Genomic DNA, 27,958 nt, shown 5'->3' with positions numbered 1-27,958 from the left:
CCCCGCCCCCTGCCGGGGGCTCTGTGGAGCCGCGGACGCGCCGGCTTTGAGCGTCCCAGGTCGCCTAGACGGGAGGCCCTGGGGCTGCGGCTGCGGCGGGCGCGGCTCGGGCCCCTCGACATGGCCAGCTCCGGAGAGGTACGGCGGCGCCTCCCCGCTCCCCTCCCTGCCGGCGGCTCGCCCCGTCGGTCTTCCCCATCCCGACGGCGGTTCCCCTGCATCCTTTTCATCCCGCCCCTGTCCCGCTCCGTTCTTTCCGTCCCGACCCCGGCCCCGGCCGGTCCTTGCCACCCCGACCCTGGCGTCGGTCGGGATGGGTCCTTCCGGTCCCGACCCTGAACTCGGCCTCGCCCCTTCTCTCCCATCCTGACCCTGGCCTTGCCCATCCCGCCCTCTAGGCCTTCGCCCTGATCCACGAAGGCACCAGCTCTCTCCTCGTTCGGGTTGCCATGCCTTTCCCAGCCCGGCGTGCCCATCCCCCGGGGTCTTCCCCGCCTCTCCGCCCCGTTTCCAGGCCTCCAGGGACTGCCCGGGCCCCCAGGCCTCTAAGGGGTCCTCCCTCCAAACCACTTCGCACCCCATCCTCCATCTCTGAATGCAGTTTGGGTCCAGCCCACTTTTCTCTGAGCCTACTTGTTGTGTGACGTGGCGGCGGGGAGGGGGGTCATCAAGGAAAAGTCATTTCACCTGGGGGACTTAGGAGTTACCCCGAATTCCTTCCCCAACGCTCCACAAATCTGAGTCCAGTGGAGAATCCCACCGACGCCCTGTGAAGTATTGCAAGCTGTTTTCTCTGCACACCGGCGTGGCGGGGTCGGGACTCTGACGAGTGCCTTCCCTTTTGTTGCTCCCCACCTCCTTTGATATGTACCCGTGTTTCTGTCTTCTTCCGGGACTGGGAGCATGCTTCCTGCTGAGGGGCTCGCCTGGGGCTGGGGAACTGGAGTGATGGGGCTGGAGTATGTTGTGTGGGAGATGGTTGGGAGCAGCTCACAGCTCCTCAAACTTGGCAGTGAATTTGGCTCAGAAGGGCCCCGGGGCTCCTAGATTGAGGGGGAGGCAGGAACATGGCAGCTTCCTGAGGAAGAGTCCCAGGGTACCCGGCTGTGTTAACAGATTCTGGTGAATTGTGTGTGCTTGAGGCGGAGATTGGGTGGGGGGAGGTGGGAGAGATGGGTGGGGGGAGGTGCCTCGTGTCTGGTACCTGGGTCTTATGGGGGTCCTGGCGCAGAGGCCCCCCTGTTCCTTGAGGCACATTTTGGGGACCTGGTCAGTGAGGCCTCTTGTTGCATTGTGGGCGTGTCTTGGGTTGAGAGGAGCTTCGTTCCACCCCTGGATGTGGAGATCAAGCTTCCTCTCTCTCAGATGGTCTAATTTTTTATTTATATGGGGATATAGTTCACATACTATAAAATCCACAGCTGAAAAATATGTTCTTAAATGGCTCAGTGGATAGAGCGTTGGCCTGCGGACTCAGGGGTCCCGGGTTCGATTCCGGTCAGGGGCATGTGCCTTGGTTGCGGGCGCATCCCCAGTGGGGGGTGTGCGGGAGGCAGCTGATCGATGTTTCTCTCTCATCGATGTTTCTGACTGTCTGTCCCTCTCCCTTCCTCTCTGTAGGAAATCAATAGAATGTGTTTAAAAAAAAAAAAAAAAGAAAAAAGAAAAAAAAGAAAAATATGTTCTTACTGATTTTAGAGAGAGGAAGCGAGAAACGTCAATTGGCTGCGTCCTGACGCCCCCCACTGGGGGTCAAGCCTGCAGTGCCAACATGTGCCCTGAGTGGGAATTGAACAGGCGACCTCTTGGCTCATGGGTTGACACTCAACCATGAGCCACACCAGCTGGGCAGAATGCACACTTTTAAAGTGTACACTTCAGTGATGTGATTTTATTTTTTTAATCCTTACCCGAGGATAATTTCCCATTGATTTTTAGAGGGAGTGGAAGAGCGAGGGAAAGACAGAAATACCGATGTGAGAGAAACACTTTGATTGGTTGCCTCCTGCACGTGCCCGGACCAGGGCCTGGACTGGGGAGGAGCCTGCACCCGAGGTACGTGCCCTTGACCAGAAACGAACCCAGGACCTTTCGGTCTGCAGACTGACGCTCTATCCACTGAGCCAAACTGGGTTAAGGCTACAATTCAGTGGTTTTAAAAAATATATTCATGCAGCTGTGCAACCATCCCCACTCTCTGATTCCAGAACGGGCTGTTCTGATGGTGAAAGTCACTGCTGGTTTTAGGGCTCGGATGTGCAGGGTTCCCCCCACAGTTTCGGAGGAGGGGAGTTCTGCTTCAAATGATTCTGAAGCCGGTGGTTCGTTGACTCACCTGGTTCAGTGTCTTTCTCTGGAGTGTTAAAAACGATCCATTCCTGGCCCACTGAGGTGATAAGTGAGCAAGCAGACCATTAGAGTTCATCTGATGAGACTAGGGTCTGGGGGAGGAAGGTATCTGGTGAAGCCAGGAGCGGGGAGAGGGGGCATGCTGGGAGGGCTTCATGGAGGAGGGAGCATTTGAGCTGAAGTTCTGAGTCCCAGGGGAATGAAATGACCTGCTTGCTGCCCGTGCGGGGCAGTTACTCCTCCAGGCCCGCCCAGCATCAGGGGCCCAGCTTGTGGGAGCAGTCACCCTGGGGGGTGTGCTGAGACTGGACGGAGGGAGCCTGGCTTTTTTTTTTTTTTAATTCTTGTAATTTCTAGGTGGTTTTAAGAGGTTTAGAATGAGTAGTGTGACTGGAAATGGTATGGTTTGGTGTTTGCTCAGTGTTTTGCCCGATGTTCTTGTCTCTCTGGTGGCATTCTTCCTTTGGTAAACCTGCAGGTTGCGGATCAGGAGGGGTAACCCTCTCGGTGCCCGAGTCCTGTTTGCCAAGCTTGCCTGCTAAGGCCTGTCCCCGTTCCAGCCTCTCCCCGGAGGTGGAGTACCTTCATCTAGCGAGGGGGCTGGGAGTTGATTGTTCACAGGTGACTCGGTCTGGAAACTTCTAAAGAAACTCACTATGATCCAAAACATTGGACCCGGAATACAGCAACCCGGGATAGCTGTGGGCGTGGGCCTGAAGGCTGCCTGCCGCCCATGTGACCGTGGGAGAAGGAAGCTGGGAGTGAGGGCAGTCAGGTGGGCAGAGCAGTCACCCTGACTGCCGCCTCTTATGAAGAAAAGGGCGTGGGGAGGCCGAGCTGTTGAGCAGGTGGGATGTGTTCCTTGAGCCCCTTCCTGGCCCGCGAAGCCTTTGCGGGGGCAGGGCCTGTCGGACAGGGTGGGACCCCACAGTGCCTGCCATAGGCTGCAGACAGACAGGTTCTTCCTCCACAGACTTCACAGTTGCCATGGCAGCAGCAGGGCTTTCCAAGCCTCAACGCTTCCATCCACGAAAATATGTGCAGAAAAGGCAGGCGGGAGGAGGGGCTTGTAAGGAGAATCGCCGGAAAAGGCAGCGGAGAGAATTCTGGGTACTCTCCTGGGAGTGGGCAGAGAGGCGCCCCCTCAGACGGTTTGGAGGCAGGAGGGTCTGTTTGGGGAGGTGTTGGGGAGACACAGATTCCTTCCCCCGTGGGCTCTTGTGCAGGGGTCCTCAAACTTTTTAAACGGGGCCAGGTCACTGTCCCTCAGACCGTTGGAGGGCCGGACTATAGCTTAAAAAAAAACTATGAACAAATTCCTATGCGCACTGCGGGCCCGGGACAAGTCGGCTGCTAAGCAGGACAGGCAGCGGCCCCCGGCGGGCCGGATCCATGTCCTCAGCGGCCGCATGTGGCCCGCGGGCTGTAGTTTGAGGACCCCTGTTTAGAGCAACTGACTTCCTGTGGCCTTGCTTTGGGGATTCCGTGAGGACTGACCTCGGTCGAGCCCTGTCCTCGGGTGTGCACATCACAGGCGCTGGCAGTGGGACGGAAGGAAGGCCCCTTCGGGAGGAGAGCTGTGCACATCACAGAAGTGCCAGGACGCGTGTGCGCAGCTGGTTGGACACAACACGCGTTCTAGCCGGATGCACGAGATGCAGAGAAACGGCAGCCCCTGTGACTCATCACTAATCTTCACATGGAGCCATATTGCCCGTCCGCTCAGTGCCGGTCTTGTTAGTGAGGACTTAGTCATTCTCCATGGCGGTCCCGCTCGTTTTATTGGCCTTAATGATAGAGCTGCGAAGAGGTACCGTCCCGCACGGTTCTGCGGATTGTGTGCGTTGACTCTTTTACCCTCACGGCAGCCCTGTGAGGTGCAGACCCCACTACTTCCCCAGTTGCTTCTTTCTTTCTTTTTAAACATTTTTATTGATTTCAGAGAGGAAGGGAGAGGGAGGGGGAGAGAGAGAGAAACATCAAGGATGAAAGAGAATCATTGATCGGCTGCCTCCTGTCCGCCCCCTACTGGGGATCAAGCCCACAGCCCAGGCATGTGCCCTGACCAGGAATTGAACCGTTACCTCCTGGTTCAGTGGTCGGCAAACTGCGGCTCGCGAGCCATATGCGGCTCGCGCGAGCCGCGGTTTGCCACTCTGTTGACTATGAGTTTGCCGACCGCTGTCCTGGTTCATAGGTTGATGCTCAACCACTGAGCTGCACAGCCAGGCTGTCGTGGGTTCTTGCTCTGCACTTAAGGTTTCTGGTAAAGGCGCCTTCTTTCCCCCGGACGGGGTGAGGGCTTCTCTCCCTGGCTGAGGAGGCTGGGCTGAGGGTTGGCCAAGGGGATGCCATGGGAATTTGGTGCCCTCGTATCTGCAGGACCTCTCCAGTGATGGCGACTCGCCCCCTGCGGCTGCCGCGATGGCGGGCAGCGCGCACCTGCTGGGCTTCTCCGATGAGATCCTCCTGCACATCCTGAGCCACATCCCCAGCACAGACCTGGTGGTGAACGTGCGGCACACGTGCCGGAAGCTCGCAGAGCTGTGCCTGGACAAGAGCCTCACCCACACGGTGCTGCTGCAGAAGGACTACGAGGTGAGGCCGCGTGCGGGGTGCTGGCTCTTGGGGGCGGGAGATGGGGAGCCACCAAACGGCCCATCTGCAAGGAGGGGCACATGCCGCTCATGGCAGGAGGCAGGCGGCAGAGTTCTCACGGGACAGCCTCCAGGGTGCTTATGTGACAAAAGCTAGGGGCCTAAAGGAGCAGGAGCGTGCGCCTGGAGGAGGGCGAGGGGCGGGGCCGTTGCCGGGGGAGGCCTCGTGCTGAGAGGGAGCCTCGCGTGGCAGTTGGCTCCCAGGAAGGGCATTGCCGGCCCAGGATCGGCGGGCACTTCCCTGTGAAGTCACACGTGGGCTCTGAGTGGTGCAGGGAGCACCGTGGACACCCACCCGCGGGGACCCGCGGTCTGGCCGCGCCTCATGCTCGTCCACACTTGGTGTGGTCTGTGTTCAGCTTTAGCCATCCTGGGGCGGGACAGGATCTGTGCTTTCCCCTTGGCTTCCCTGACGGAGGCTGTCGTCGATTTGGTTTCCATCAGCTGGTGGGCCGTTTGCCCGTCTTTCCCGAAGTGACTGCAGGCTTCTGCCCGTTTATCATGGTCTCTTGCTCTGTGTGAGGTGCAGGAGTCTGTGTATATTCTGGGTACAAATCTTTGTCCGGTACACATTTTACGAGTATCCTCTCTCATAGTTTGTGGCTTGCCATTTCATTTTCTTAACAGTGACATTTGGAGAGGCCGTTTTTAATTTTGGTGAAATCCAATTTATTGAATTTTTGAATTCATGCTTGTTGTATTCTGTTGAAGAAATCTTTGTGTAACCTGAGGTCATGAGATTTCCTCGTCATCATCTTTTTTAAAATATATATTTTTATTGATTTCAGAGAGGAAGGGAGAGCGAGAGAGAGAGAGAGAGAGAGAGAAACAGCAGTGATGAGAAGAGAATCATTGGTCCGTTGCCTCCTGCACGCCCCACACTGGGGATGGAGCCCGCAACCCGGGCATGTGCCCTGACCGGGAATCAACCCGTGACCTCCTGGTTCATAGGTCAACGCTCAACCCCTGAGCCACGCCGGCCGGGCCGTTGTGTACCTCCTTGGGGAAATGTCTGTTCATGTCCCCTGCCCTTTTCAGGTGGACTGCTGTTTCATTTGCCGTTGAGCTGTAGGAGCCCCTCCTGTGTTTGAGATGTCAGCCGTGTGGACAGGACTTGCCGGAACTTGCTCCCTTCTCGCAGGCTGTGTCTCATTGGCTGCTGGTTCCCTTGGCTGTGCAGACGCTTTTCGGTGGATGTAGTCCCACTTGTTCGTTTTTGCTTTTGTTGCTTTTGGTGTCAGATTCAAAGAGTCATCGCCAAGACTGACGTCAAGGCCCTTACTGCCTGTTTTCTTCCAGGACGTTTATGGTTTCAGGTTTTACGTTCAAGCCTTTAAACCATTGGAGTTAGCTCTTGTGTTCGGTGTGAGACGGCCCTGGCTCATTCTCATGCATTGGCTGCCCGGTTTTCCCAGCTCTCCCTCCCCCATGTTGTCTGAGGGAAGTCTCAGGGTCGTTTCAGCTCTGACGGGTAAGTCTGTGACCCTTGTGGTGTCATCTTTCTCTGCGGTGGAGGTAAGGGTCGAGGCTCACTTTGTGGCATATGGTTAGCCTATCCTCATGCGTGGCCTTGGTTATCCTCACTTTGTGGCATATGGTTAGCCTATCCTCAGCCTTTGTTGAAAATCAGTTGATAACTGATCTTAAAGATAAAGATAAACTGAGGCCTTGACCTTAACTCAAATCGCAGGAGCCCGGGGAAGGGTCCTAGCTGTTGTTACCGGGGAGGAAGCGGCGCCTGACAGCTAGGAGGTGCCGTCCAGAGCTGGGGCTCTTTCTGCGGAGCAGGCGGGGCGCCTCCCTGTGGGGCAGGGGAGGCTGTGCTGACTCAGGTCCGGCTTCCTGCAGAGGAGGGGCAGGTGCCCCTCGGAGTGCCTGCAGGTTTAACATGCGCATGTCCTCCACCTGTCGGTTCCCCGTGTGGATGTTGACCTTAGAGAAGGGGTCAGGTGCCTGAGGGTGATGTACACGGGAGCCCGAGGCAGTGTTGTCCAAGGCCTCGCTTGCAACAGGCGCCGTGTCCATCTGTCGCTGACTGGCCGCCGGGCCCCCGTCTGGACATGTTGTGGCTCACTGAGCAGGCGGGCCAGACTTCTGGGTGGTTAGTGGCGTGAAGATGCATGTGATGGGAAGGAAGGCAACAGCCAGGCCAACTTCCAGGGCGTGGTCCACTGGGCGCGGAAAAGCGCCACATGACCAAGTTGACCGCCTCCCCGCTTCGGCGCACAGCGCGGTGTTAGACACGCACGGTGCTGTGCGCCTTTCCCAGCTCTCATCGCCCCAAGCGGGAACTCGGGAGCCGTTAAGCAATAACTCCCCCTTCCCCAGCCTCTGGTGACCCCTGTTCTACTTTCTGTTTGTCATTTTGGCTCTTCGGATACTTCACGTAGGTAGAACCCTAAATATGGGGTCCTTTGTGACTGGCTGAGTAGTATTCCGTTGTATAGATGGCCCCGTTTTGTTTATCCTTCATCCGGGGATGGGCACGTGGGGTGCTTCCCCTTTTGGCCATCGTGGGTCACGCTGCTGTGAGCGTGGGTGTGAAAGTATCTGCCCGAGTCCCAGGGTCTAGCCCTGTGGAGGTACACCCGGGAGCAGGGCTGAATGGGACTTGGGGAGCCCAGGGGGGCTCCGGTAAGCTTTTTGCGGAGCCACCAAAGGTTTCCACAGCGGTGAGGGCTGCACCATGTACATTCCCGCCAGCTGGGCCTTGACTTGGCTGAAGGCGAGCGTGTGGGGGGAAAGGGGCACCGGCGCTCCCCGGAGTGTCCCTTCTCAGCGGGGGCAGGGCCTCTGCAGGGCCTCCCGGGCCTGATGTTCTAGGGGGCGAGGCTGCCCTGAGCGGTGAAGGTGAGGGCGACACCTGGTGCCCTCAGCCGCTCCCCGTCCCCGCCCGCCCTGTCCTGCAGGCCAGCGAGGACCAGGTGAAGCAGCTCGTGAAGGAGATCGGCCGGGAGATCCAGCAGCTCAACATGGCCGGCTGCTACTGGCTGTCGGGCTCCACCATCGAGCACGTGGCCCGCTGCCGCAGCCTGGTGAAGGTGAACCTGTCGGGCTGCCACCTGACCTCCCTGCGCCTCTCCAAGATGCTGTCGGCCCTGCAGCACCTGCGCTCCCTGGCCATCGACGTGAGCCCTGGCTTCGACGCCGGCCAGCTGAGCAGTGAGTGCAAGGCCACGCTGAGCCGCGTGCGGGAGCTCAGGCAGACGCTCTTCACCCCCTCGTACGGCGTGGTGCCCTGCTGCACCAGCCTCGAGAAGCTGCTGCTCTACTTCGAGATCCTGGACCGCACGCGCGAGGGCGCCATCCTGTCGGGCCAGCTCATGGTGGGCCAGAGCAACGTGCCCCACTACCAGAACCTGCGCGTCTTCTACGCCCGCCTGGCGCCCGGCTACATCAACCAGGAGGTGGTGCGGCTCTACCTGGCCGTGCTCAGCGACCGCACCCCCGAGAACCTGCACGCCTTCCTCATCTCCGTGCCCGGCAGCTTCGCCGAGAGCGGGGCCACCAAGAACCTCCTGGACTCCATGGCCCGCAACGTCGCGCTGGACGCCCTGCAGCTGCCCAAGTCCTGGCTCAACGGCTCGGCCCTGCTCCAGCACATGAAGTTCAACAACCCCTTTTTCTTCAGCTTCAGCCGGTGCACCCTGTCGGGCGGCCACCTGATCCAGCACGTCCTCAACGGGGGCAAGGACCTGCGCAGCCTGGCCAGCCTGAACCTCAGCGGCTGCGCCCACTGCCTGGCCCCCGACTCCCTGCTGCGCAGGGCGGAGGACGACATCGACAGCGGCATCCTGGAGACGCTGGTGGCGGCCTGCTGCAACCTGCGGCACCTCAACCTGTCGGCCGCCCACCACCACAGCTCCGAGGGCCCAGGCCGGCACCTGTGCCAGCTGCTGGCCCGGCTGAGCCGCCTGCGCTCCCTGTCCCTGCCCGTCTGCTCTGTGGCCGACTCGGCGCCGCGGGCCGACCGCAAGCCCGCCCAGCCCGCCATGCACGCCGTGCCCTGCGGCTTCGGCAAGAAGGTGCGCATCGGCGTGCAGGCGTGTCCCAGCCCCTTCTCGGGGCAGGCGGGCCCCCCGCCTTCCTCCGTGTTCTGGTCCCTGTTGAAGAGCCTGCCCTTCCTGGAGCGCCTCGAGCTGATTGGGTCCAACTTCTCGTCCGCCATGCCCCGCAACGAGCCCGCCATCCGCAACTCCCTCCCGCCCTGCAGCCGGGCGCAGAGCGTGGGCGACGCGGAGGTGGCTGCCATCGGCCAGCTGGCCTTCCTGAGGCACCTGACGCTGGCCCAGCTGCCCAGCATTCTCACGGGCTCCGGGCTGGTCAGCATCGGCCTGCAGTGCCAGCAGCTCCAGTCCCTCTCGCTGGCCAACCTGGGCATGATGGGGAAGGTGGTGTACATGTCCGCCCTGTCCGACATGCTGAAGCACTGCAAGCGGCTGAAGGACCTCAGGTGAGGGGCGCAGCCCTCCGAGGCCGCGGCTGCCCTCTGGAGGCCCGGAGGGTGGCAGAGGGCCTTGAATTGGCAAGCGATTGCGTACCTACCGTGTGCCTGCCCGGATGAACCAGCTGCATGCCCGCCGCCAGGAGCTGAGTCTTGGGTGGGGGCTGGGGCAGGTACTGTGTGCAGGGATGGGACTCAGGGCGGTGCAGAGGCGCGGGAAGCTGTGTGCGTGGGGCGGGGCAGGTGTGAGGAGGCGGGGGTGCCCCAGCTCCCGCCTGGTCCTCGCCTCGTCCTGGTCCTCGGGCCTGCGGCTGGCCAAGTGCGCCGGGTGCTGCTGTGTGCCGCTCTTCAGCCAGCACAGGGCGGGTGTGATCCACTGCGTCCCACCTGGACTGCAGGGGCGAGGCTGGGAGATGGACAGGTGGGCTCAGAGCGGGGGCTGCCCACTACTGAGGTGACGGTGGTCCCCTCCAGGGCAGATGGCAGGGCCGATCCCGGGGTGAGAGGAGGAAGAACCACAGCCTCGGAGAACCCACCTCGGGCTGTTACCAGGGCACCACGTGGATCCCACTGGGTCGTGCCGGGACTCGGTGTTCTTACGAGGGCCCAGCGTTGAAGGGGAAGCCTTCGTTACCTGAGACATATTTGGAAGCCTGGACTGATCTGATCTTGAAAAATGGTATCATTTCCCAGAAACTCCCCAGAATGTGGTGGCAGCGGACCCCGGCTCTGCGGCCGCGGGCTGTGGGTTGGGAGGAAGTGGCGGGTGGTCTCTCAGAGGCCGTAGCAGGGGCACTGACACGTGTGTTGTTGTCCCCAGGTAGTCAGTGATCACTTGGCTGAGGGCCAGAGCTGAGGGCTTGCGGGCACTGGCCGACTTCATCCCGTTTCACCGACGAGGCAGGGCGGCTCGAGGGAGGAGCTGAGGTTCACAGTGTGCCTGGGTCAGTCTAGCGCCAGAGCTTGACCTTGGCCCTTGAGCTACAGAAAATGGAGACAGTGTCCTTGGCAGCCCTCCTCTCGCCCCCTCAGGAGGTTTCCCCTGACAGGAAAGGAGCCAGACTGGAGCCGGCGCTTCCAGAGCTCAGCAGGCTGCGTGCCCCCACCCCGCCGCTCCCTCCGAGCCGCAGGCAGCCCTGGCCTTCTGGGGGCATAGCAGGGCACGTGGGCCTGGCGTTTGCTGCCGTGTTGGGTCAGCAGGCCCCGGGTTTGCAGCTCCGTGCTCAGCCTGAGCCTCCGAGAGCCCATGCCGCGAGGGGACAGTCATTTCTGCCGGTGGTCGGCAAACTCATTAGTCCACAGAGCCAAATATCAACAGTACGATTGAAATTTCTTTGGAGAGCCAAATTTCTTAAACTTAAACTTCTTCTAACGCCACTTCCTCAAAATAGACTCGCCCAGGCCGTGGTATTTTGTGGAAGAGCCACACTCAAGGGGCCAAAGAGCCGCATGTGGCTTGCGAGCCGCAGTTTGCCGACCACTGATTTATGCCATCTCGCACCCGGCTCCGCTTGCTCTGAGAACCGTGACGCGGTCTCAGAGCCCCAGCTCAGAAAGCTGAGTCCAGGTTGACTTAGTGCAAACGGTGAGGCTGGTGTGTTAGCACCCAGCTGCGTGGCCTGCAGCCCTGAGCTTGCTCTGCTGCTGGGCCCTGTGCGGCTCCAGCCACCTTCGGAGCTTGCTGGGAGGCGACAGAAGATGAGACGTTGAGAACGTGCGGCAGGTGGAGCTGCCGTTCCCGTTTCAGGGCCCGACTCGCGGCCTCTGTGCAGTTCCTCTGGTGTGGGCCTCTCCTGCCAGGTTGGAGTGGGGCCACCTGCCTGCCAGGGGCGCAGGAGGGACTCAGGCCACAGCAGTCGGTCCCCTTCCCCGCCCCTTCCAGGACAGGCCTGGCTTTCCAACTTCTGAGGGTGCAGAGGCCTGCCCCTCGCCCAGCCCTCCCAGCAGCCACCAGGAACCAGCTCCCTCTCTCCTCTTGCTGGCTCCCTCCATTCAGCGCCTCCTCCCCGGCCCCTTCCTGCGCCCCGGCTGGCCCGTCGCTGGCCCCGTGGGGGAGCCCTGAGGGTGGGCAGAGGCTGTGGAGCTGGAAGCTGCAGGTGGATCCAGCGTGCGCTTCGCAGACGCAGCCCGCCAGGTCGCTCCCCTCTTGGCCCCGGGAGCCTGGCGGTCAGGAATGGACGGTTCCTCCACTGGGGCCCGGAGAGCATCTGAGCTAATGAACTGAGCTCCAAACACAGTGCTCCTGGCCTCTGGGTCTGTTGCTTTTGCCTTTTTTATTTGTATTTTTTACTTTATTGCCAAGCCATAAACCTCACACCTTCTCTAACTGAACTACAGTCAAACCATTTGGTCACCATCTGGGAGACTTTGAGAAAAACAAAGCAGTGAAAGTGAAGTAATGCAAGCATGTAGTTTATTTTGTTTTTTAAAAAATATATATTTTTATTGATTTCAGAGAGAGGGGAGAGGGAGAGAGAGAGAGAAACATCAACGATGAGAGAGAATCACTGATCGCTGCTACCTGCACGCCCCCTACTGGGGATCGAGCCTGCAACCCAGGCATGTGCCCTGACCATAATCAAACCCGGGACCCTTCAGTCCACAGGCAGACGCTCTATCCACTGAGCCACACCAGCTAGGGCGTGTTCACGTAGTTTAAAAAGTCTGAGGACTTGAAGGGGAGAAAATTGTCAGGAGGAGGAGGAGGAGGAGAATCCGCACAGGCGACCAAGCGGGGCCGTGGGAGGGAGGGGCAGGTGAGAGGCAGGTGCTCAGGAAGCCGAGGGGAGAGGTGGAGCAGCAGCTGCTGGTGGGTTGAGTTGGTGCCCTTGTGCATACAGGCATGGACCCCACTTAACAGCCCCACGGGGGCAGACATTCTTGGCCCTTTAAAAAAGGTGTTTTTAATCGTCACCCAAAGATGTTTTTTTCTTCGATTGATTTTTAGAGGGAAACATCGATGTGAAAGAAACGTCGATTGGTTGCCTCCCATACACACCCCAACTGGGGATCGAACCTGCAACCTAGGTGTGTGCCCTGGCTTGAGATTGAACCCACAACCTTTCGGTGTCAGGACGATGCTTCAACTGACGGAGCCACCCGGCCAGGGCTATTGACCCATTTTGCAGATGAGGAACGTGAGGCCAAGGGGGTTAATGAACTTGTCCGGTGACACAGCTGCTCTGGGCAGTTGGGAGCGTTTTCTGCCTCCTGGACCGTTGAACAGAGAGCAGGGTAGCGCAGCTCCTGAGGTCCCCGGGTGGCTTCGGGCCTGGGATGTGGTCCTGGGGCCGAGGTCTTCCCCGGGACCAGGGCCGGGCACGCGGCACGAGTTACATGGCTGGGAGGCCGCGGGACTTGGACGGACGGTTTTGTAGGCCGAGAACCTGACCACGGCTCATAATGGCCTCTCTGTGCGCGCCGGCTGCTGAGAACCGCGTCTGATCGGCGGTACTGCCTGTTCAGAACAAACCCCGGTTCTTCCTGACCGCGCCAAGTGGCCCCGTTCCCCTGGCTCCCTGCCTGCGGGAGGCTGAGGGAGAGGAGCAGGTGGTGCTCTACGCAGGCACGAGGGCAGGACGCAGGCGGGCAGGACGCAGGCGGGCAGGGCGCAGGAGGGCAGGGCGCAGGCGGGCAGGGCGCAGGAGGGCAGGGCGCAGGCGGGCAGGGCGCAGGAGGGCAGGGCGCAGGCGGGCAGGGCGCAGGCGGGCAGGGCGCAGGCAGGCAGGACGCAGGAGGGCAGGCGGGCAGGGCGCAGGAGGGCAGGGCGCAGGAGGGCAGGACGCAGGAAGGAGGTGGCGTGCCAGCTCGGCAGTCTGGCCTGTGGCCGCTCCTGCGCTTCGCAGCGGTGTTCCTGCGTGGCAGCTCCGGGATCCCAGCCGCTGCCACCGCTGTCCCCACCAGTGAGGCCATGAACTGGAGCTGTGTGCCAGCCGGCCGGGCAGGGAGCTGCCTCCGTGCAGCAGGGCCGCTCCTGTGGGGAGGCCGTGCGGGACCGTCGTCCTGCTGGGGCCTGGCCGGCTCTGGATGCGGCGCACCTTGGCGGCGAGCTTTACGAGTTGGACAGAGAAGGCGCCGTCTTTCCTGGAACCGACCGAGCCCTGCCTTTGTGGGGGAGCGTCACCCTGAGTCACCCTGTGCGGCAGCCCGTGACCTGGAATCCGGGCAGCGTCTGGGCGGAAGCGAGAGAGCCTTTTGGAGCCAGCGCCTGGGGGCTGTGGGGCCTGAGAGCTGGCTGGGCAGATGAGGCGGGAGACCCGAGCCCTGTCTTTTTTTTTAAATATATTTTTATTGATTTTATTTTTTTTTAATTTTTAAAAAAATATAATTTATTGATTTTTACAGACAGGAAGGGAGAGGGATAGAAAGTTAGAAACATCGATCAGCTGCCTCCTGCACATCCCCCACTGGGGATGTGCCCGCAACCAAGGTACATGCCCTTGACTGGAATCGAACCTGGGGCCCTTTAGTCCGCAGGCCGACGCTCTATCCACTGAGCCAAACCAGCTAGAGCATATTTTTACTGATTTTAGAGGGAGAGTAATAGAAACATCAATGATGAGAGAGAATCATTGATCGGCTGCCTCTTGTACACCCCGTACTGGGGATTGAGCCCACAACCCAGGCATGTGCCTTGACCGGAATCAAACCTGGGACTTCAGTCCCCAGACCAACGCTCTATCCACTGAGCCAAACTGGCCAGGGCCCGAGCCCTTTCTGCCACAGAGCCTCAGGGGGACCTCGCCACCGCCAAGGGGGGTTGGAGGCCAGAGAGAGCCTTACTGGTTGGGAGGTTGAGCATGGCTGGGAGGGACAAGGGCCACAGGCCCCCCCAAGGCAAGGCCAGTCACGGGGGTACCTTGTCCTCATCCTCTGCCCTAACACCGACCTCCTCTCAGCCCACCCAGGAGACGGGGAAGGTGTGGCCACGCCAGCGCCCTGCCCCGCCCTGAACGCCTGTGCCAGGTGCTTCCTTCGGGCGGGCAGTCTGCAGGTGGCTGGCTTGCTGAGAACATAGTATAGTGTGTGTGTCCCCAGCCCGCCCCCCCCCTCCCCCCCCCCCCCCCCCCCCCCCCCGCTCTGCCTGCTTGCTGTGTAGCCCAGGAGGTTGGCACCAAGGCGTGGGCGGGGAGCAGACCTGCATCGCCACCTGGTGACCGAGGCGCAGGCTGGCCGCCCCGCTGGCTGCGTCCAGCCCCACTCAGCCCTGCGCCATGCCGCCGCCTGTGGCTGGGCAGTCCCAGTTCTGGAAGGTTGCCCCTTCATGTTCCCCCTCAGTTCCGCGAAGAGATGCTCAGCTTTGGGGCTTTAAGGATTTGTGTTTAGAAGAATCAGCGTGCCCAGGCATTCTCCTGAGGGAATTCCCAGGCCGCACGCTCCTCTGGGCTCCGAGGCCCAGGCCCCGCCTTAGCCTTTGCTGGTGAGTTTGCATCTCAGAGGCGCTGCCCTCACCTCCCGGCTCCGAATTCCTGGTTTTTCCAGGACGAAACTTCCCTGGAGTCCAGGGCCAGGCTCGTGTCTCCCTGCTGGGCGTGCCCGCAGCCTGCTGGGCTTCCGTCTGCACACCCCGACTGTGGGCGGGAGGGGGCGCAGGCGTTTCACAGTCGCACCCCAGGAGGACTGGCGACCCCCCACAGCCAGTGTCAGGAGTCCTGCCATAGTGGCAGCACAGACCCAGCCTCACGTGGCATTCTGGTGCCTGGTGGCTCCCAGACAGGGCGGCTCAGATCGACCGTCCTCGCTGCAGGAGCTTCTGTGGGAGGCCCATCTGGGGCCCGGGTCTGCCCTTGTTCTCACAGACCCGACTTAACTCCTTCCCCCGCCCTGAGACCCGTGTCCCGGTGTCGGGGCGAGGGGGACTGCAGTGCGGGGCCTGGGTTTGGGTTGGGGACTGAGGGGTGCCCCTTGACTGCTCCTCGCTGCCTGCGGCCTGGTTGGGTCGGCCTCACTGTGTCGCTCTCCGCATCCACCTGGGGACTTGGGGGCCTGGATGGGGTCATCACGAAGCTCCTCTCCTGTGAGGACGAGCGCCCAGCTGCGGCCGCCTCTCTGGCGTGTCCGGGACGGCACCAGCCTGGCCGCAGCTTGCCGAGAAGCAGGCCTTGGGTGTGGCGTGCAGATGGCGGTCTTGCCTGGGCACCCGGGGGGTCCGCTCCGTGGGCAGGGCTGTGGCCCAGAGAGACACAGTCCCAGGTCTGGCTGTGTTTACAGCGAGCCATCTGCACGGTGCCGGCCTCGGTGGGGGGTGGCCAGCTGGCCTCGGGGGCCACTCAGAGCATCGAGGGACGAGAAGCGTCACCCCGGCCTGTGCCTGTGTCGGGGTCTGCTTGCTTGCTGGGGGCCTAGCCTGGGAGGCCCTGCCCACAGCAGCATGCGTGGGCCTCCCGCAGACTCACACGCCCTCTCTCTCGCCCCCCCCCCCCCAGGCTGGAGCAGCCCTACTTCAGCGCCAACACGCAGTTCTTCCAGGCGCTGAGCCAGTGCTCCGCGCTGCAGCGCCTGTGCCTGGTGTCCCGCAGCGGCACCCTGCAGCCCGAGGCCGTGCTGGCCTTCATGGCCCGCTGCCTGCATGTCGTCGTGTGCCACATGTTCACCGGGGAGTCCCTGGCCACCTGCAAGAGCCTGCAGCAGAGCCTCCTCCGGAGGTGAGTGAGTGGGCGCGGCCGGGTGGGCTGCGGGGGCAGGAGGCCTGGCAGCAGCGCCCTCCCAGCGACCGTCCCGGGGAGTCCTGGTTGCTGTTGCTTCTCAGGCTTCACTGAGTGAGCGCCCCACACTCATTTCCTGGAGTTAGAGCCCCGGGGCAGTGATGGCGGGAACGGGGGCTGGTTTCCCTTCACGGCAGGGCCTCCTCTCCCTGGGCGGCCTCTCCCTCGGCCCCGGCACCGTGCTCTCACCTCCCAGCTTCCCGCAGCTCTCCTGTGTTTCCATGGCGCCATCCCGGGCGGGCGACGCAGTTCAGCCCGTCGCCCTCGGGCTCGGCATTGCCTCGGTCTCCCCACTGGTCCTGTCCCCGGATTGCACACAGCCTCCTCGGCTCAGCGGTCACCGCCTCCGTCCGTCCTGTCCGCCATGACCTTGACACTTGTGAAGGCCCTGGTGGACTGCCCGTCAGTTTGGGTTTGTCTGGTGGGGGTTGGCCAGAAGAGCACAGGGGTGATGCTGTGTCCTTCTCTCCAGCAGTTCGGGGACACGGTGTCCTCGCCCTGTCACTGCCAGGTTGACCTGGGCCGCTGGGTGAAGGCGGGGCTCCGGGGGTCCCTGCTGTGAGGCCCCTGTTGCCCCCTTTCTCATTAAGAATGTCTTGTGCGGAGACGCTGGGAGCCTTCCATGCCCCCGGCTTTAGCCAGCCGGTCTGATACAGTGAACAGTGGTGTTCGCCCAGGGATGGTCTGCTTCCTTCCTTCTGCGTTTGTTGGCGAGAAGTCTCTCTGAGCAAGGCCATCCCTGCTCCCCCTTCCTTCCTCGGTCACTGCAGGACGCTCAGGGATTTTCCTCTGTGTCTCCCAGCCCAGCCCTGGGGTCGGCCATCTCGGCAGGAAGCCTGTCCTTGTGTGGGGAGAGGAATGGGGAACCCGAGCCCCGGGCCTTAGGTGTGCTCACTGCTCCTCTCCGGACGGCAGGAGGCCGATGGGTGTGCCGCACACGCCCGCGTTCACTTCCGTCACCCTTGTGCGTGTAGATGGAAAAGGCTCCCACTGACCTGTCCGGTTCCGCCCAGCGCCACAGGGTCCCTCGGAGCCTGCCCTCTGCTGTGACTCCCCTCCAGCGGCGAGCAGCCTGGTCCTCGTTGTCCGCAGTGTCTTTGGGATTTACTCAGCCCAGTGGAGCGGGAGGCAGTGCTGGACCGCTAACCCACTGCGCCGTGAGAGACCGGGGTAGTGATGGTGCCGCTCTCTGTCGTAGCCTCATGGGACCCAGTCAAAACACCGCTCTCCCAGTCCTCAGGCTCGTCCCTCACCTCCGCCCCCTGCGCCCCGTCCCGGCACTCACCCGGTGCACCGGGTCTGCCTGCCCCAGGAGCACTCCGCCTGGCAGTCAACCACGTCCTGTTTGGTTTATTTCTGTGTGTGTGTTTTTGGTGTGCGAAGTCTTCTTTTTTTTTTAAAATATATTTTACTGATTTTTTACAGAGAGGAAGGGAGAGGGACAGAGAGTTAGAAACATCGATGAGAGAGAAACATCGATCAGCTGCCTCCTGCACACTCCCTACCGGGTATGTGCCCACAACCAAGGTACATGCCCTTGACCGGAATCGAACCCGGGACCCTTCAGTCCGCAGGCTGACGCTCTATCCACTGAGCCACACCGGTCAGGGCAGTGTGTGAAGTCTTCCTGTGTTTCTGAGTCGGCTCTGACAGGGGTGCTTGGTAAAAATAATAAGTAAATAAAGGGGTGCTTGGTAAAAATAATAAGTAAATAAAGGGGTGCTTGGTAAAAATAATAAGTAAATAAAGGGGTGCTTGGTAAAAATAATAAGTAAATAAAGGGGTGCTTGGTAAAAATAATAAGTAAATAAAGGGGTGCTTGGTAAAAATAATAAGTAAATAAAGGGGTGCTTGGTAAAAATAATAAGTAAATAAAGGGGTGCTTGGTAAAAATAATAAGTAAATAAAGGGGTGCTTGGTAAAAATAATAAGTAAATAAAGGGGTGCTTGGTAAAAATAATAAGTAAATAAAGGGGTGCTTGGTAAAAATAATAAGTAAATAAAGGGGTGCTTGGAGAAGGCTCCCCCCCCCCAGCCGCAGCCTCGGCAGCCTCCTCTACCGCCCTGTACGTGCTGTGCACAGAGCACGTCGCCCTTTCGCCGACCTCTTCCCTCGTGCGCTTTGCTTTCCCACGGGATAGTTCATCGTGGGCACCACCCTCCTCACTCACACGGCTCTCGCTCCTCCTCCTACAGCTCTGCCTTCTTTTTGTAAAACACATTTTTATTTGACTTCAGAGAGGAAGAGAGAGCTAGAAACATCAGTGATGGGAGAGAATCATGGATCGGCTGCCTCCTGCACGCCACGTCCCCCACTGGGGATGGAGCCCGCAATCCGGGCATGCGCCCTGCCTGGGAGCCGAACCGTGACCTCCTGGTGCATAGGTCGATGCTTAACCCCGGAGCCACACCGGTCGAGCCTTTTTTAAAAAATTTTTTATTGTGGTAAAATGTATGTAAGAAAATGTACATTTGAACTGTCTTAAGAGCCCAGCTCAGTGGTAATCAGCACCTTCCCACTGCTGTGCGTCCATCACAGAACCTTCTCATCTTCCCAAGCTGAGGCTCTGTCCCCTTCCTGCTTCTGTGAGTTGGTGCAGAGAACTTGGGACTGAATTTCTCACATCTCAGCCTTCGTTTAGATGTAGTAGCAGTGGTTACTGGGATGGTTGTGGGCAAAGGCGGCAGATTTAAAAACAACTGTCCTGCTCTGGCTGGTGTGGCTCAGGGGATAGAGCATCGGCCTGGGAATGAAGGGTCCTGGGTTTGATTCCGGTCAGGGCACATGCCCAGGTTGTCGGCTCGACCCCAGTAGGGGGCGTTCAGGAGGCAGCCGATCAGTGATTCTCTCTCATCATTGATGTTTCATCTCTCTTTCCCTCCCTCTCTGAAATCAATCGATAATAATAAAAGCATAATATGCAAATCGACCGAACAACCGAACAGCGGAAAGACAGTCTGAAGCCGGGACTGCGAGGGCTGAGGCAGCAGGGCCGCGAGGGCTACTCTTCCACGAGTTTCGTGCACCGGGCCTCTAGGAAAACATATTTAAACAGCAGCAGCACAACTGTCCTCCTGGGGCTGTCTCCCCCAGGCCCCTGTGGGCCCTCTTACCTGCTGCGCCTGCAGCCAGGGCCCAGTCCCCCGCGAGGCGGCCTCCCCGGAGCTGTGCCCGGCTCAGGCGAGCACCCAGGATTGGGGGGCGCTGCGCCCGGCTCAGGCGAGCACCCAGGATTGGGGGGCGCTGCGCCCGGCTCAGGCCAGCACCCAGGATTGGGGGGCGCTGCGCCCGGCTCAGGCGAGCACCCAGGATTGGGGGGCGCTGCACCCGGCTCAGGCCAGCACCCAGGATTGGGGGGCGCTGCGCCCGGCTCAGGCGAGCACCCAGGATTGGGGGGCCCGGGCAGCGCTTCCAGGGGAGGACCTGACCTAGCAGCGAAGCACGTGGAGGCGCTCCTGAGGAAATGCCCGGGGCCCCCGAAAGAGGGCTGAAGGGGGACCCTCATTTCAGTGTGGCCGGCCGGGAGGGTGGCCGCCCGGGAGGGTGGCCGCATCCTCCTCCAGCTCTCCGTGTCCCTCTGGTCGGGGCGGGCCGGGAGGAGCCCAGCTGCTCTCAGAATCCACGGAGCCTCCGCCAGGGGGTCTGCAGGGTCCAGGGCCCGGCGGGCGGGCGGCTGCACTGGGTCTGCGGTCTTCGCGGTTTGCTGCTGCGTTTCCCGGGAGAAACCCTGGCGGAGGTTGCCCCGCCCTGGCTGTGAAAATCGTCCGTGTTGATAATGTTCTGAAAGTGTAGGCTGCGCGTCAAGCTGTTTTTAGGTGAAGGCTCCGCGGTTCCAAGCCGAGGTCACCTGGCCCGGGACCGCGATGGGGCTCTCATTTGGTTTTCGTCATCTGACTTACTTTTTTTCTTTCACTTTCTTGATTTAACGCTCCATCGTGGGTTTTCTGTGTCAATAAATAAAGCTCCAGATGATCTTCCTAAGAGCCATTTGGCATCCATCGTGCGGGGGACCTGCAGGCCTGGCCCCGTCCCCTGCCCTGAGGCCTAGGCTGCCGCCAGGGAGGTGCCCCGCTGCTGTCCTGCGAGTGCCAGCAGGTGGCGCCCTGGCTCACGGGAACCGGAGCTTCAGGCTTGTCTGCTCGCGGCCTGCGGGCCACCAAGTGGAGCGAGAGCAGGAAAAGCAAGAGGCTGTCGCTTCTGCCGCCTTCTTTTCCTCACCCCTGCCCCGCCTCCAGCACGGAGGGTGCGCCCCCCAGGCCGCAGCGCGTTGCATTCTGGGAGTTCCAGGCTGGCTGTGGGGTTCTTTTTCTTTTTTTAAAATCCTCACCTGAGGATATTTTCCCATTGATTTTTATTTTTTTATTTTTATTTTTAAAATATATTTTATTGATTTTTTTATAGAGAGGAAGGGAGAGGGATAGAGAGTTAGAAACATCGATGAGAGAGAAACATCGATCAGCTGCCTTCTGCACACCTCCCACTGGGGATGTGCCTGCAACCAAGGTACATGCCCTTGACCGGAATCGAACCTGGGACCCTTCAGTCCCCAGGCCGACGCTCTATCCACTGAGCCAAACCGGCTAGGGCAGTGTTGATTTTTAGAGCGAGCAGAAGGAGGGGAGGAGGTGAGAGGGAGGAAAGGAGAGAGAGAGAGAGGGAGGGAGAGAAACATTGATGTGAAAGAGATACATTGATTGGTTGCCTCCCACACCCTTCCCTGGGCTGGGAATCGAGCCTGCGACAGGTACATGCCCTTGACTGGCACTCAAACCCGTGACCCTTTGGTCTGTGGGCTCCAAACGGGCGGGGGCGGGCTGCGGGGTTCATGGCCACCATCCACCTCCGAGCTTTACCGCGCGAATGACTTTCCTGCACGTCCTTCCCTGTACTGGCTTCTCCGTGAGGCCTGCGTTTGGGGGAGAGGCGGTCAGCTGTCATTCTGCTTCCAGTTGCTCAGGAAAGAAACAAACCCAGTACGTGTTCTCAGCTGCAGTCTTGTCTGCTCCCTGGGCACGGGCAGCGGGCAGCGTTAACGCCGGGGGTGCTGACGGCCTCCCAGGAGCTGCCTGCGGCAGGGACCCTTTCAGCTGCCAACGCAGAGTCCTTTCGCTCCTCTCAGACTCCCCTGAGGGGCGGCCTTCCTGCCAGATCAACCATGACCCCTGGGTGACCTCCCCCAGTCTCCTCTCGCCTCGGTGGGAGCAGGCGGCTGTGGCTTCAGAATCAGAGGGCAGACCCTGGTGCGCTTCGCTGGGTCTGTAGGCTTTGCCTCTGGTCCCTAAGTGACAGCCCTGGGGGCACAGCCGGAGGCCAGGGCTCCGCCCAGTGCGGGCTGGGCCTGGGGGTGCGCCAGGAGGCCTGAGTGGGGGGGCACTGTCAGCTCCCAGGTGACTCCGGGCCAGAGGCCGTTAGAGATGCATTAGCCCCTTCGGGGATCAGGTCCTGAGTCCCGAGCATAACCAGTCCAGCTTCCAATGCGGTTTGTTTTATCTCAGGAATCTGTTTCCTTAACCTCAGACCACGTTTGAGTCACGCAAAAGCACAATTGAACACATACGTGACTTACACAGCAGAGTCCATGGAGCACATGGCCCGCACATGCCCGGCCTGGCCGAAGCCGCGCCTCCCTCCTGGGGAGCCCCCGCCCCACCCTGGGAAGGGAGCCATTTCTTTCTCTGCATTTGCGTCTTCCCACGTGTTGTTACTGACTAGGCCTCACTCTGCAAAGCCCGCCTCTGGGTGGGGACAGGAGGGACCCGCCGCGCGGGGCAGCCCCCTGAGCACCAGACGGCTTCACCGGAGGCGGCCTGGCTGCTGGTCTGGCCCAGGCCAGGCTCATCCAGGTGCGAACGGAAGGGAAGGCCTTCGGAGGGACATGGCTTTCATCCGGGGCCGCACCTCCACCAGTGCCCTTCTGCGCAGCCCCTGAGTGCCCTCCCACAGCGCTGGCCTGGAGAAGGGGCTGCAGCCACTGCCTTCCTGGCTTTTGGTGAGAAATCCACCCCCTTCAGCACGCTGACAGCTCCTCACAGCCCTGGGCGGGGGGTCGGGGGGGACGCGGCTGGGCCTTTGCACCAGGTCCCATTTCTGAGGATGTTCCGTTTCAAGTGTAGCCAGGGGCGCGCCGGGTGCAGGCGAGGACTTGCTGCGGGTTCGCGGCCACACAGCGCGCCTCGGGCAGAACAGCGTGCGCAGGGCTGGGAGGCACTTTCTCGGCGTCTTTATTGCCCAAACGTCAGGTTTTACGAGTGCTTTCCGGCATCTCCTTTACACGCGTCGTTAACCCAGCGCTGGGGGCCTCGGGGGCCGGACGGGTCCTCCTTCCCTGGAGCAGGCGCTGGTGGGGGCCTTGCTGTCGTTGGCAAATGCCCAGGTTCCCTTTGTGCGGCTCGTCCCGCCTCTTGCCGCCTGAGACCTGAGGTTCTGGGTGTCTTTTCTCACTCCTGGGGGTCCACGGCGCCCCCCCTCCTCCTTGAGCTCCGGGTGGCCCTTGGGTTTGTGTCTGGGCAGTTGCATGTGGCCGGTCCCAGTCTGACGGGGGTGGGGGGGAGCGGGGGGCACTCTGCTGTGGACCGGCTGAGGGCCTGTGGCCGGGTGTCACTTGCCCAAGCCCCCTTCTCAGGTAGGAAGGGGTTCTCACTGCGCTGGCCACGCGGAGGGCAGCTCGGAGCGTCTGCTGGCGCTTAGCACAGTGCCCGCCGGCCGAGGCCCTCGGACACAGTACGCTGACTCTCTGTCCCCTGCAGGGAGGGGACCTGCGCTGTGACAGCTGCTGCCACGTGTTCAGGCGATGGCTGCCTCCCAGCGGCTGTCTTGGCTTCCTCTCCTGGACGGTCGCTGCCTCACCTGCCTTGGGAGTTCGCACCCTCCAGGGCGGGGGTTCGGCCCTTGTCCCTCTCTCCAGCCCCTGCAGGGGCGGCCCTTGGTTCTACAGCAACGTGTGTCACTCCCCCTCCTGGGACACTGCCCCCCTCTGCCCAGGAAAGCAGGGGCTGTTCCCACAGGCTGGCCGCCGTGGGCCTCCATTCCTGCCTGACCCAGTGGGTGCCTCCGCAGCAGGTTGTCAGGCAAGGCTCCTGCCTGCCCTGCCCCTCGGGCCTCTCCTCCAGCCCCAGCGGGAAGGGCCGAGGCCCAGCGCTGCGTCACCTGGGAGCGGGGAGTCAGGCGGATGCACGCAGCCCACGGCCATGTGGCTGCCACCGAGACGCCTGAGCCCCTGCTCACGCCCTGCTTCTGGTTCAGTTTCCAGGCTGAGCGGCCCGCGCTGAACGTCGTCATCTTCCCCCTGCTGCACGAGGGGCTGGCGGACGTCATCCGGGACGTCCCCATGGTGCACCTGGACGAGATCACCTTGTTTAAGAGCCGAGTGGCCGAGGAGCCGCCCAACCTGTGGTGGTGACAGGGACGGCCGGTGTCCCGCGCTGCCTGTGGTTCCCGTGGCCGAGGACGCGCGCGGGATTGCCCGGCGGGTGTGTGGCCTCCGCGTCTGCCCGGGCCACCACGGTGCTTGCTGCCCGTCTGCAGACCCCGGACCCCTGGGCGGGCACAGAGGAAGGCAGCCTCCGCCACCCACGCCCGCGGCCCCTGGGAGGACTCGCTCCGTGGATTGGGCTGTGACTGAACAGAGGCGGGAAGAGCCTGCGGCCAGCGACTTGGGCCTGAGACACCAATGCAGCGCCCTGATTTCTTGGGGCTCTGACCAGGTCCCAGTGCTGCCCCAACACTTCAGCCCCCAAGAATGTCCCTCCGCTCACGCGTTCCTGGTCACCTGCCTATGTGGAGGGATGGCCTGGGCCCACCCCACAAGCCCGCCCTCAGGTCCCCTGTGAGCGGGGCAGCAAGGGGCCCGCAGGGTGGGGCTGCAGGTGTGGGGCGCTCCTGCCCAGGAAGACATGTCTCACCCCCCAGTGTCCAGAGCGTTTCAGCCAGGTGGCGTCACCCAGGGGCGGGGCCGGGGCCGGGCAGGGTCCCCGGGGCCAGGGTGCTGGGCGGGCTCGAGGGGAAGGCCTCCCAGGGGCCGGCATTCAGACGGCAGTGCCCTGGGGGCCTGTGGTTCTGGGGAAACAGGTGGCTGCGGCTTCATTAGGGGACGAGGATGTTCGGGCCGGAGGAGGATCGCAGCACCCACGGCAGCCGCCTCTACGCACTTTAACCAACTCCACGCGGCTGTTCCAGACACGCGGCCCGGCCTGCCGTGTGCGGGATCCTGTGCCCAGCGCGCCCCGCCTTCTCCACCGCGAGACCTTCCCACTGGGCATCGCTGGGCGGGCGGCTCCCCGATGGGCTTGACTCACCCCGCCTCCCTCTGCCTCTGGGCTGGGGTGCACAGCCCACAAACCCCACTGGCCCTCAGCTCAGCCGTCTTCCCACTCCGTTTCCATGGTGATAGCCACCCCCTTCCGTGTTGTGCGTCCTGCGGTTTACCTGCTAAAGTTCTGGGGACCTGGCCCCTTGGTATCGTCCCAGGCCCTTTCCTGGGGTCGCGAAGGGCAAACAGCTCAGCAGCCCCACCCGCCAGGCGAGGGTCCAGGGGGCCTTGTGGTGGTGGAGGCTGCAGGAGGCCGCGGGCCAGCCCCGGGCGCACAGGCCTCTGCCGGGACCTTCCTCGGTCCCAGCAGCTCCGGCGGCTCTGCCTGCCCTCAACAGGCGCCCCCCAGGCCTGCAGCCTCACCTCCGGGTCCTGAGCCAGCCCGGGAGCAACACCCCGGCCCTGTCTTCCTGGCCGCCTCATCCTCTGCAGTAGATGAAGGTCTGGGGGGGCACCCCCTCCCCAATTTCTGGGATTCCCTTTAGGTGGCCCTAGAAGCCGCCTGCGAGGATGGTCTGGAAGTACGAACACAGCCCAGGAGGAAGGCAGGTGGCCTGGCTGTCAGCCCCTTCATCCAGAGCCCGGACTCGGGTCCCAAGCTGCGGCTGTGTGCCTGCCCCTCGCTCTCGCTGGGTGGTGTTCTCATGAGCAGGCACTTTTTTACCCAGTGGCATCGTTTACGCCGACAGATGCCGGGAGGGGCCGCTCCCGGAGGGTGGGGCGCTGCCTTGGGGAGCGGGAGGCCTGTGCTGAGTCCCCTGCACCATCCTCTTACTTGGAGCAAGACTGTGCCGCCCCTGCACCGAGGAGGACTCGCCAGATGCCGAGACCGCGCTTATCCTCGCTAAGAGCTGTTTTGGCACCGGTGTTAATTGCAATTTCTATTCTGCAGCATTTTACGCCGGGAAAGGAACCCACCCTAATGGTCCCCAATTGGCAGGGCCGGGCTGTTAAGCAGCGGACCATATGCTGCCTGGTCAGCACCGGCATGTGTGCGTGCGTGTCTGTGCATACACCTGTATGTGTAGTCCGCAGTCGTGTGCGTGCATATGTGTCCCCAGCTCTTTGTATGATCAAGTGTCTGCGTGTATGCACACTCGTGTGCACAGTGTGTGTGAGTGAGAGCCTGCTGGGGTGGGAGGAGAGGGACGGAGGAAGGCGGGAGGAAGGTATTTATCCCTTTGTTAAAGGGAGACTGCACCCCAAGGCCACCTCCTGCCACAGGCCTGCAGGTGCGCCCGAGGGATGCAGAGGACACCCCCCCCCCCCCCCCGCTCGGGGGCTGTCCCCTCTTCACCTGAAGGTGTATCTGTTCCAGCCCCAGGAGGCCGAATGTGAACACCCCTTCCTACAGCGGGGTTCCTCCCCGCCTCTTGGCTGCCTTCCGAGGGCAGGAGGGGCTGGGCCCTGGGCCCTGTGCTCCAGGCCTCCGAGGGTCAGTGGGCGCCCTGGCTGGGGAGGTGCAGCTCGGCAGGCTGGACACAAGGCCACACTCCCTAATCCCCGAGGGTCAGAGAGGAGGCTGGGCTGGGGAGGCTGGGGAGGAGTGGCCAGCAGGTCTGATCGTCCCACGCCCTGGAGTCCAGGCCCTGGAGGCCCTTCCCTGATGGCCCCCTTGGGGCGCTGGGACGGCGCAGCCTCCCGCTGTCTTGGCCTCGTTGCCGGCTCCGTGAGGATTGGAGGTTTGCCTAGACCAGGGGTGGGCAAACTTTTTGACTCGAGGGCCACAGGGGTTCTTAAACTGGACCGGAGGGATGGAGTGTTTGTGTGAACTAATACAAATTCAAAGTAAAGGAGCGGAGGGGAGAGCAAGAGAACTGGATAGAACAGCCGGATCCGGCCCGCGGGCCGTAGTTTGCCCACGGCTGGTCTGGACCTTGTAAGAAAGTAAGTGGGCGAGGGAGCGTGGCCGTGGGCAGGGATCCAGCGGTTTCAGCCTGAGGTCATGAGGAGAGGGAGCTGTGGGTGGGGACGTGGGCACCCACAGTTCTGGCCTCACCCGAGCCCTATAGGAGAGGGACAGGACTGTGAGGGCGGGGCCAGGGCCCCCTCTGATGGCCACCAGTCCCGTTTGCACTGGGGATGCAGGATTCTAACTACAAGTGTCCAGTCCACTGGGCGCGATGAACAAATACCCACAGACATTTAAAAGCAACAAACAGCTGTGGGTCTGACACAGGCCACGTCATCCAAACAAGCCGCTTTCTAAGGCTCTCACGTGTGGGGCTTGGCGACATGTCACAGGGCAGGGCCCCCGTGGCCCCCCAGGCCCTGTGGACGCGCCCCGCTCGGTCACGGAGCTGAGGCCAGGGCCTGGAGAGTGGGTCGAGGGAGGGGGTGCTGCTGTGCTGACCCTGGCGAGGCGGCGATGCCACGTCCTTCATGGGGAGCCGAGGCCCCGCTGTGCTCCCCTGCGGGCGGGCATCGCACAGGTGGGTGCGCACACGACGTGACGCCCTGCAGGCCTCGGCCATTGCAGCCCTGGCACCAGCCGGGCCTCCGACCACTGCCCGTCAGAGCGGACTCTGACCAGAGACAGTTGAGCCCAGCGAGTCCCTAAGGGCTGGGTGGCTGCAGGCTCCCACGGTGTGTGACCAGGTGCTAAATGACGACTAGTGTCACCTGCCTGTCGATGACGGACCGTGTCTGTCTGGTGACGCCCGCCCTGAGTTTGTGTGTAAACTACGTTTTGGTATTTTCACGTACGTTTGTGGCATGTGGACATTCCCAATAAAGTGGACTCGGTTTAGAGAACCAGGCAGCTGTGTGGTCCTTCCGGTGGGGCGCCACGACCTTTCCCGTCTGGGTGACCCCGGCCCCAGCCCCGGAGGGTGGCCGAGGCGTGCCCATCACTCACTGCCCACCACGTGTTGGCACGGATGCCTTGCTTGGTCAGATCAGAGCCCTGGAGAGAGGCGTGCCCATCACCCACTGCCCGTCACCCACTGCCCGTAACGTGTTGGCACGGATGCCTTGCTTGGTCAGATCAGAGCCCTGGAGAGAGGCGTGCCCTCACCCACTGCCCGTCACCCACTGCCCATCACCCACTGCCCGTCACGTGTTGGGGCGGATGCCGTGCTTGGTCAGATCAGGGCCCTGGACAGAGGCGTGAGAGGCAGAGGGGACCAGATGCGAAACCTGAACACATCTGCACTCACACCACAGCCCTGGGACAGTTGTACACAGAGTGGTGAACACACCACTTCAGCTACAGGTAAGGGTGTCCTTTCTGTTCATCCCAGGAAATCGGCACCGTTCGGAGGAGACGCAGGAGGAGACAGAACAGCCGGTGCCGCCGGCCAGAGTCCCCGCTGGCGTGCCGCACCCGCCCTGCGAGGCCTGTGGCTGCCCTGGCTGACGGGCCTGCTTCACGCTCCCCTCCTCCCCACCCCCATGAAGGCGTCTGGCCCGCGTTCTTCCAGACCCGTCATCATTTTAATGGTGTGGCGTTGCTGTCACACGCCCAGGCCCCCCTCCCCCGCCCCCCCCCCCCCG

The 27,958-nt window shown here is 61.7% G+C and overlaps 2 protein-coding genes across 2 annotated transcripts in view; both read left to right on the top strand.

Annotated features, from left to right (window-relative positions):
- The first annotated feature begins 4 nt into the window (after positions 1-4).
- Positions 5-27,221, top strand: FBXL18 (F-box and leucine rich repeat protein 18). The gene is made up of 5 exons (XM_080671627.1): positions 5-138; positions 4,732-4,947; positions 7,916-9,459; positions 15,876-16,094; positions 23,398-27,221. The coding sequence occupies exons 1-5, from the start codon at positions 121-123 to the stop codon at positions 23,552-23,554; spliced, it is 2,154 nt and encodes a 717-aa protein (XP_080527753.1). The 5' UTR covers positions 5-120; the 3' UTR covers positions 23,555-27,221.
- TNRC18 (trinucleotide repeat containing 18) overlaps positions 4,841-27,958 on the top strand; it is a 136,727-nt gene continuing 113,609 nt past the window's right edge. Inside the window, exon 1 of the mRNA XM_080671624.1 lies at positions 4,841-4,947. The gene's annotated coding sequence lies outside the window, so the exon portion shown is untranslated. The remainder of the gene's footprint in view (positions 4,948-27,958) is intronic.

Source organism: Plecotus auritus (assembly GCF_963455305.1).
Source record: "Plecotus auritus genome assembly, chromosome: 6".
NCBI classification, from domain to species: Eukaryota; Metazoa; Chordata; class Mammalia; order Chiroptera; family Vespertilionidae; genus Plecotus; species Plecotus auritus.
Note: the sequence above shows the minus strand (reverse complement) of the source record. Positions and strands in the feature narration are given on the sequence as shown.

What these genes read in the sequence shown, in the direction of transcription:
- FBXL18 (XM_080671627.1), top strand. An exon ending in AAGCGGCTGAAGGACCTCAG is followed by an intron (nt 9,460 to 15,875) that starts GTGAGGGGCGCA and finishes CCCCCCCCCCAG; the next exon opens with GCTGGAGCAGCCCTACTTCA. An exon ending in CAGCAGAGCCTCCTCCGGAG is followed by an intron (nt 16,095 to 23,397) that starts GTGAGTGAGTGG and finishes CTTCTGGTTCAG; the next exon opens with TTTCCAGGCTGAGCGGCCCG.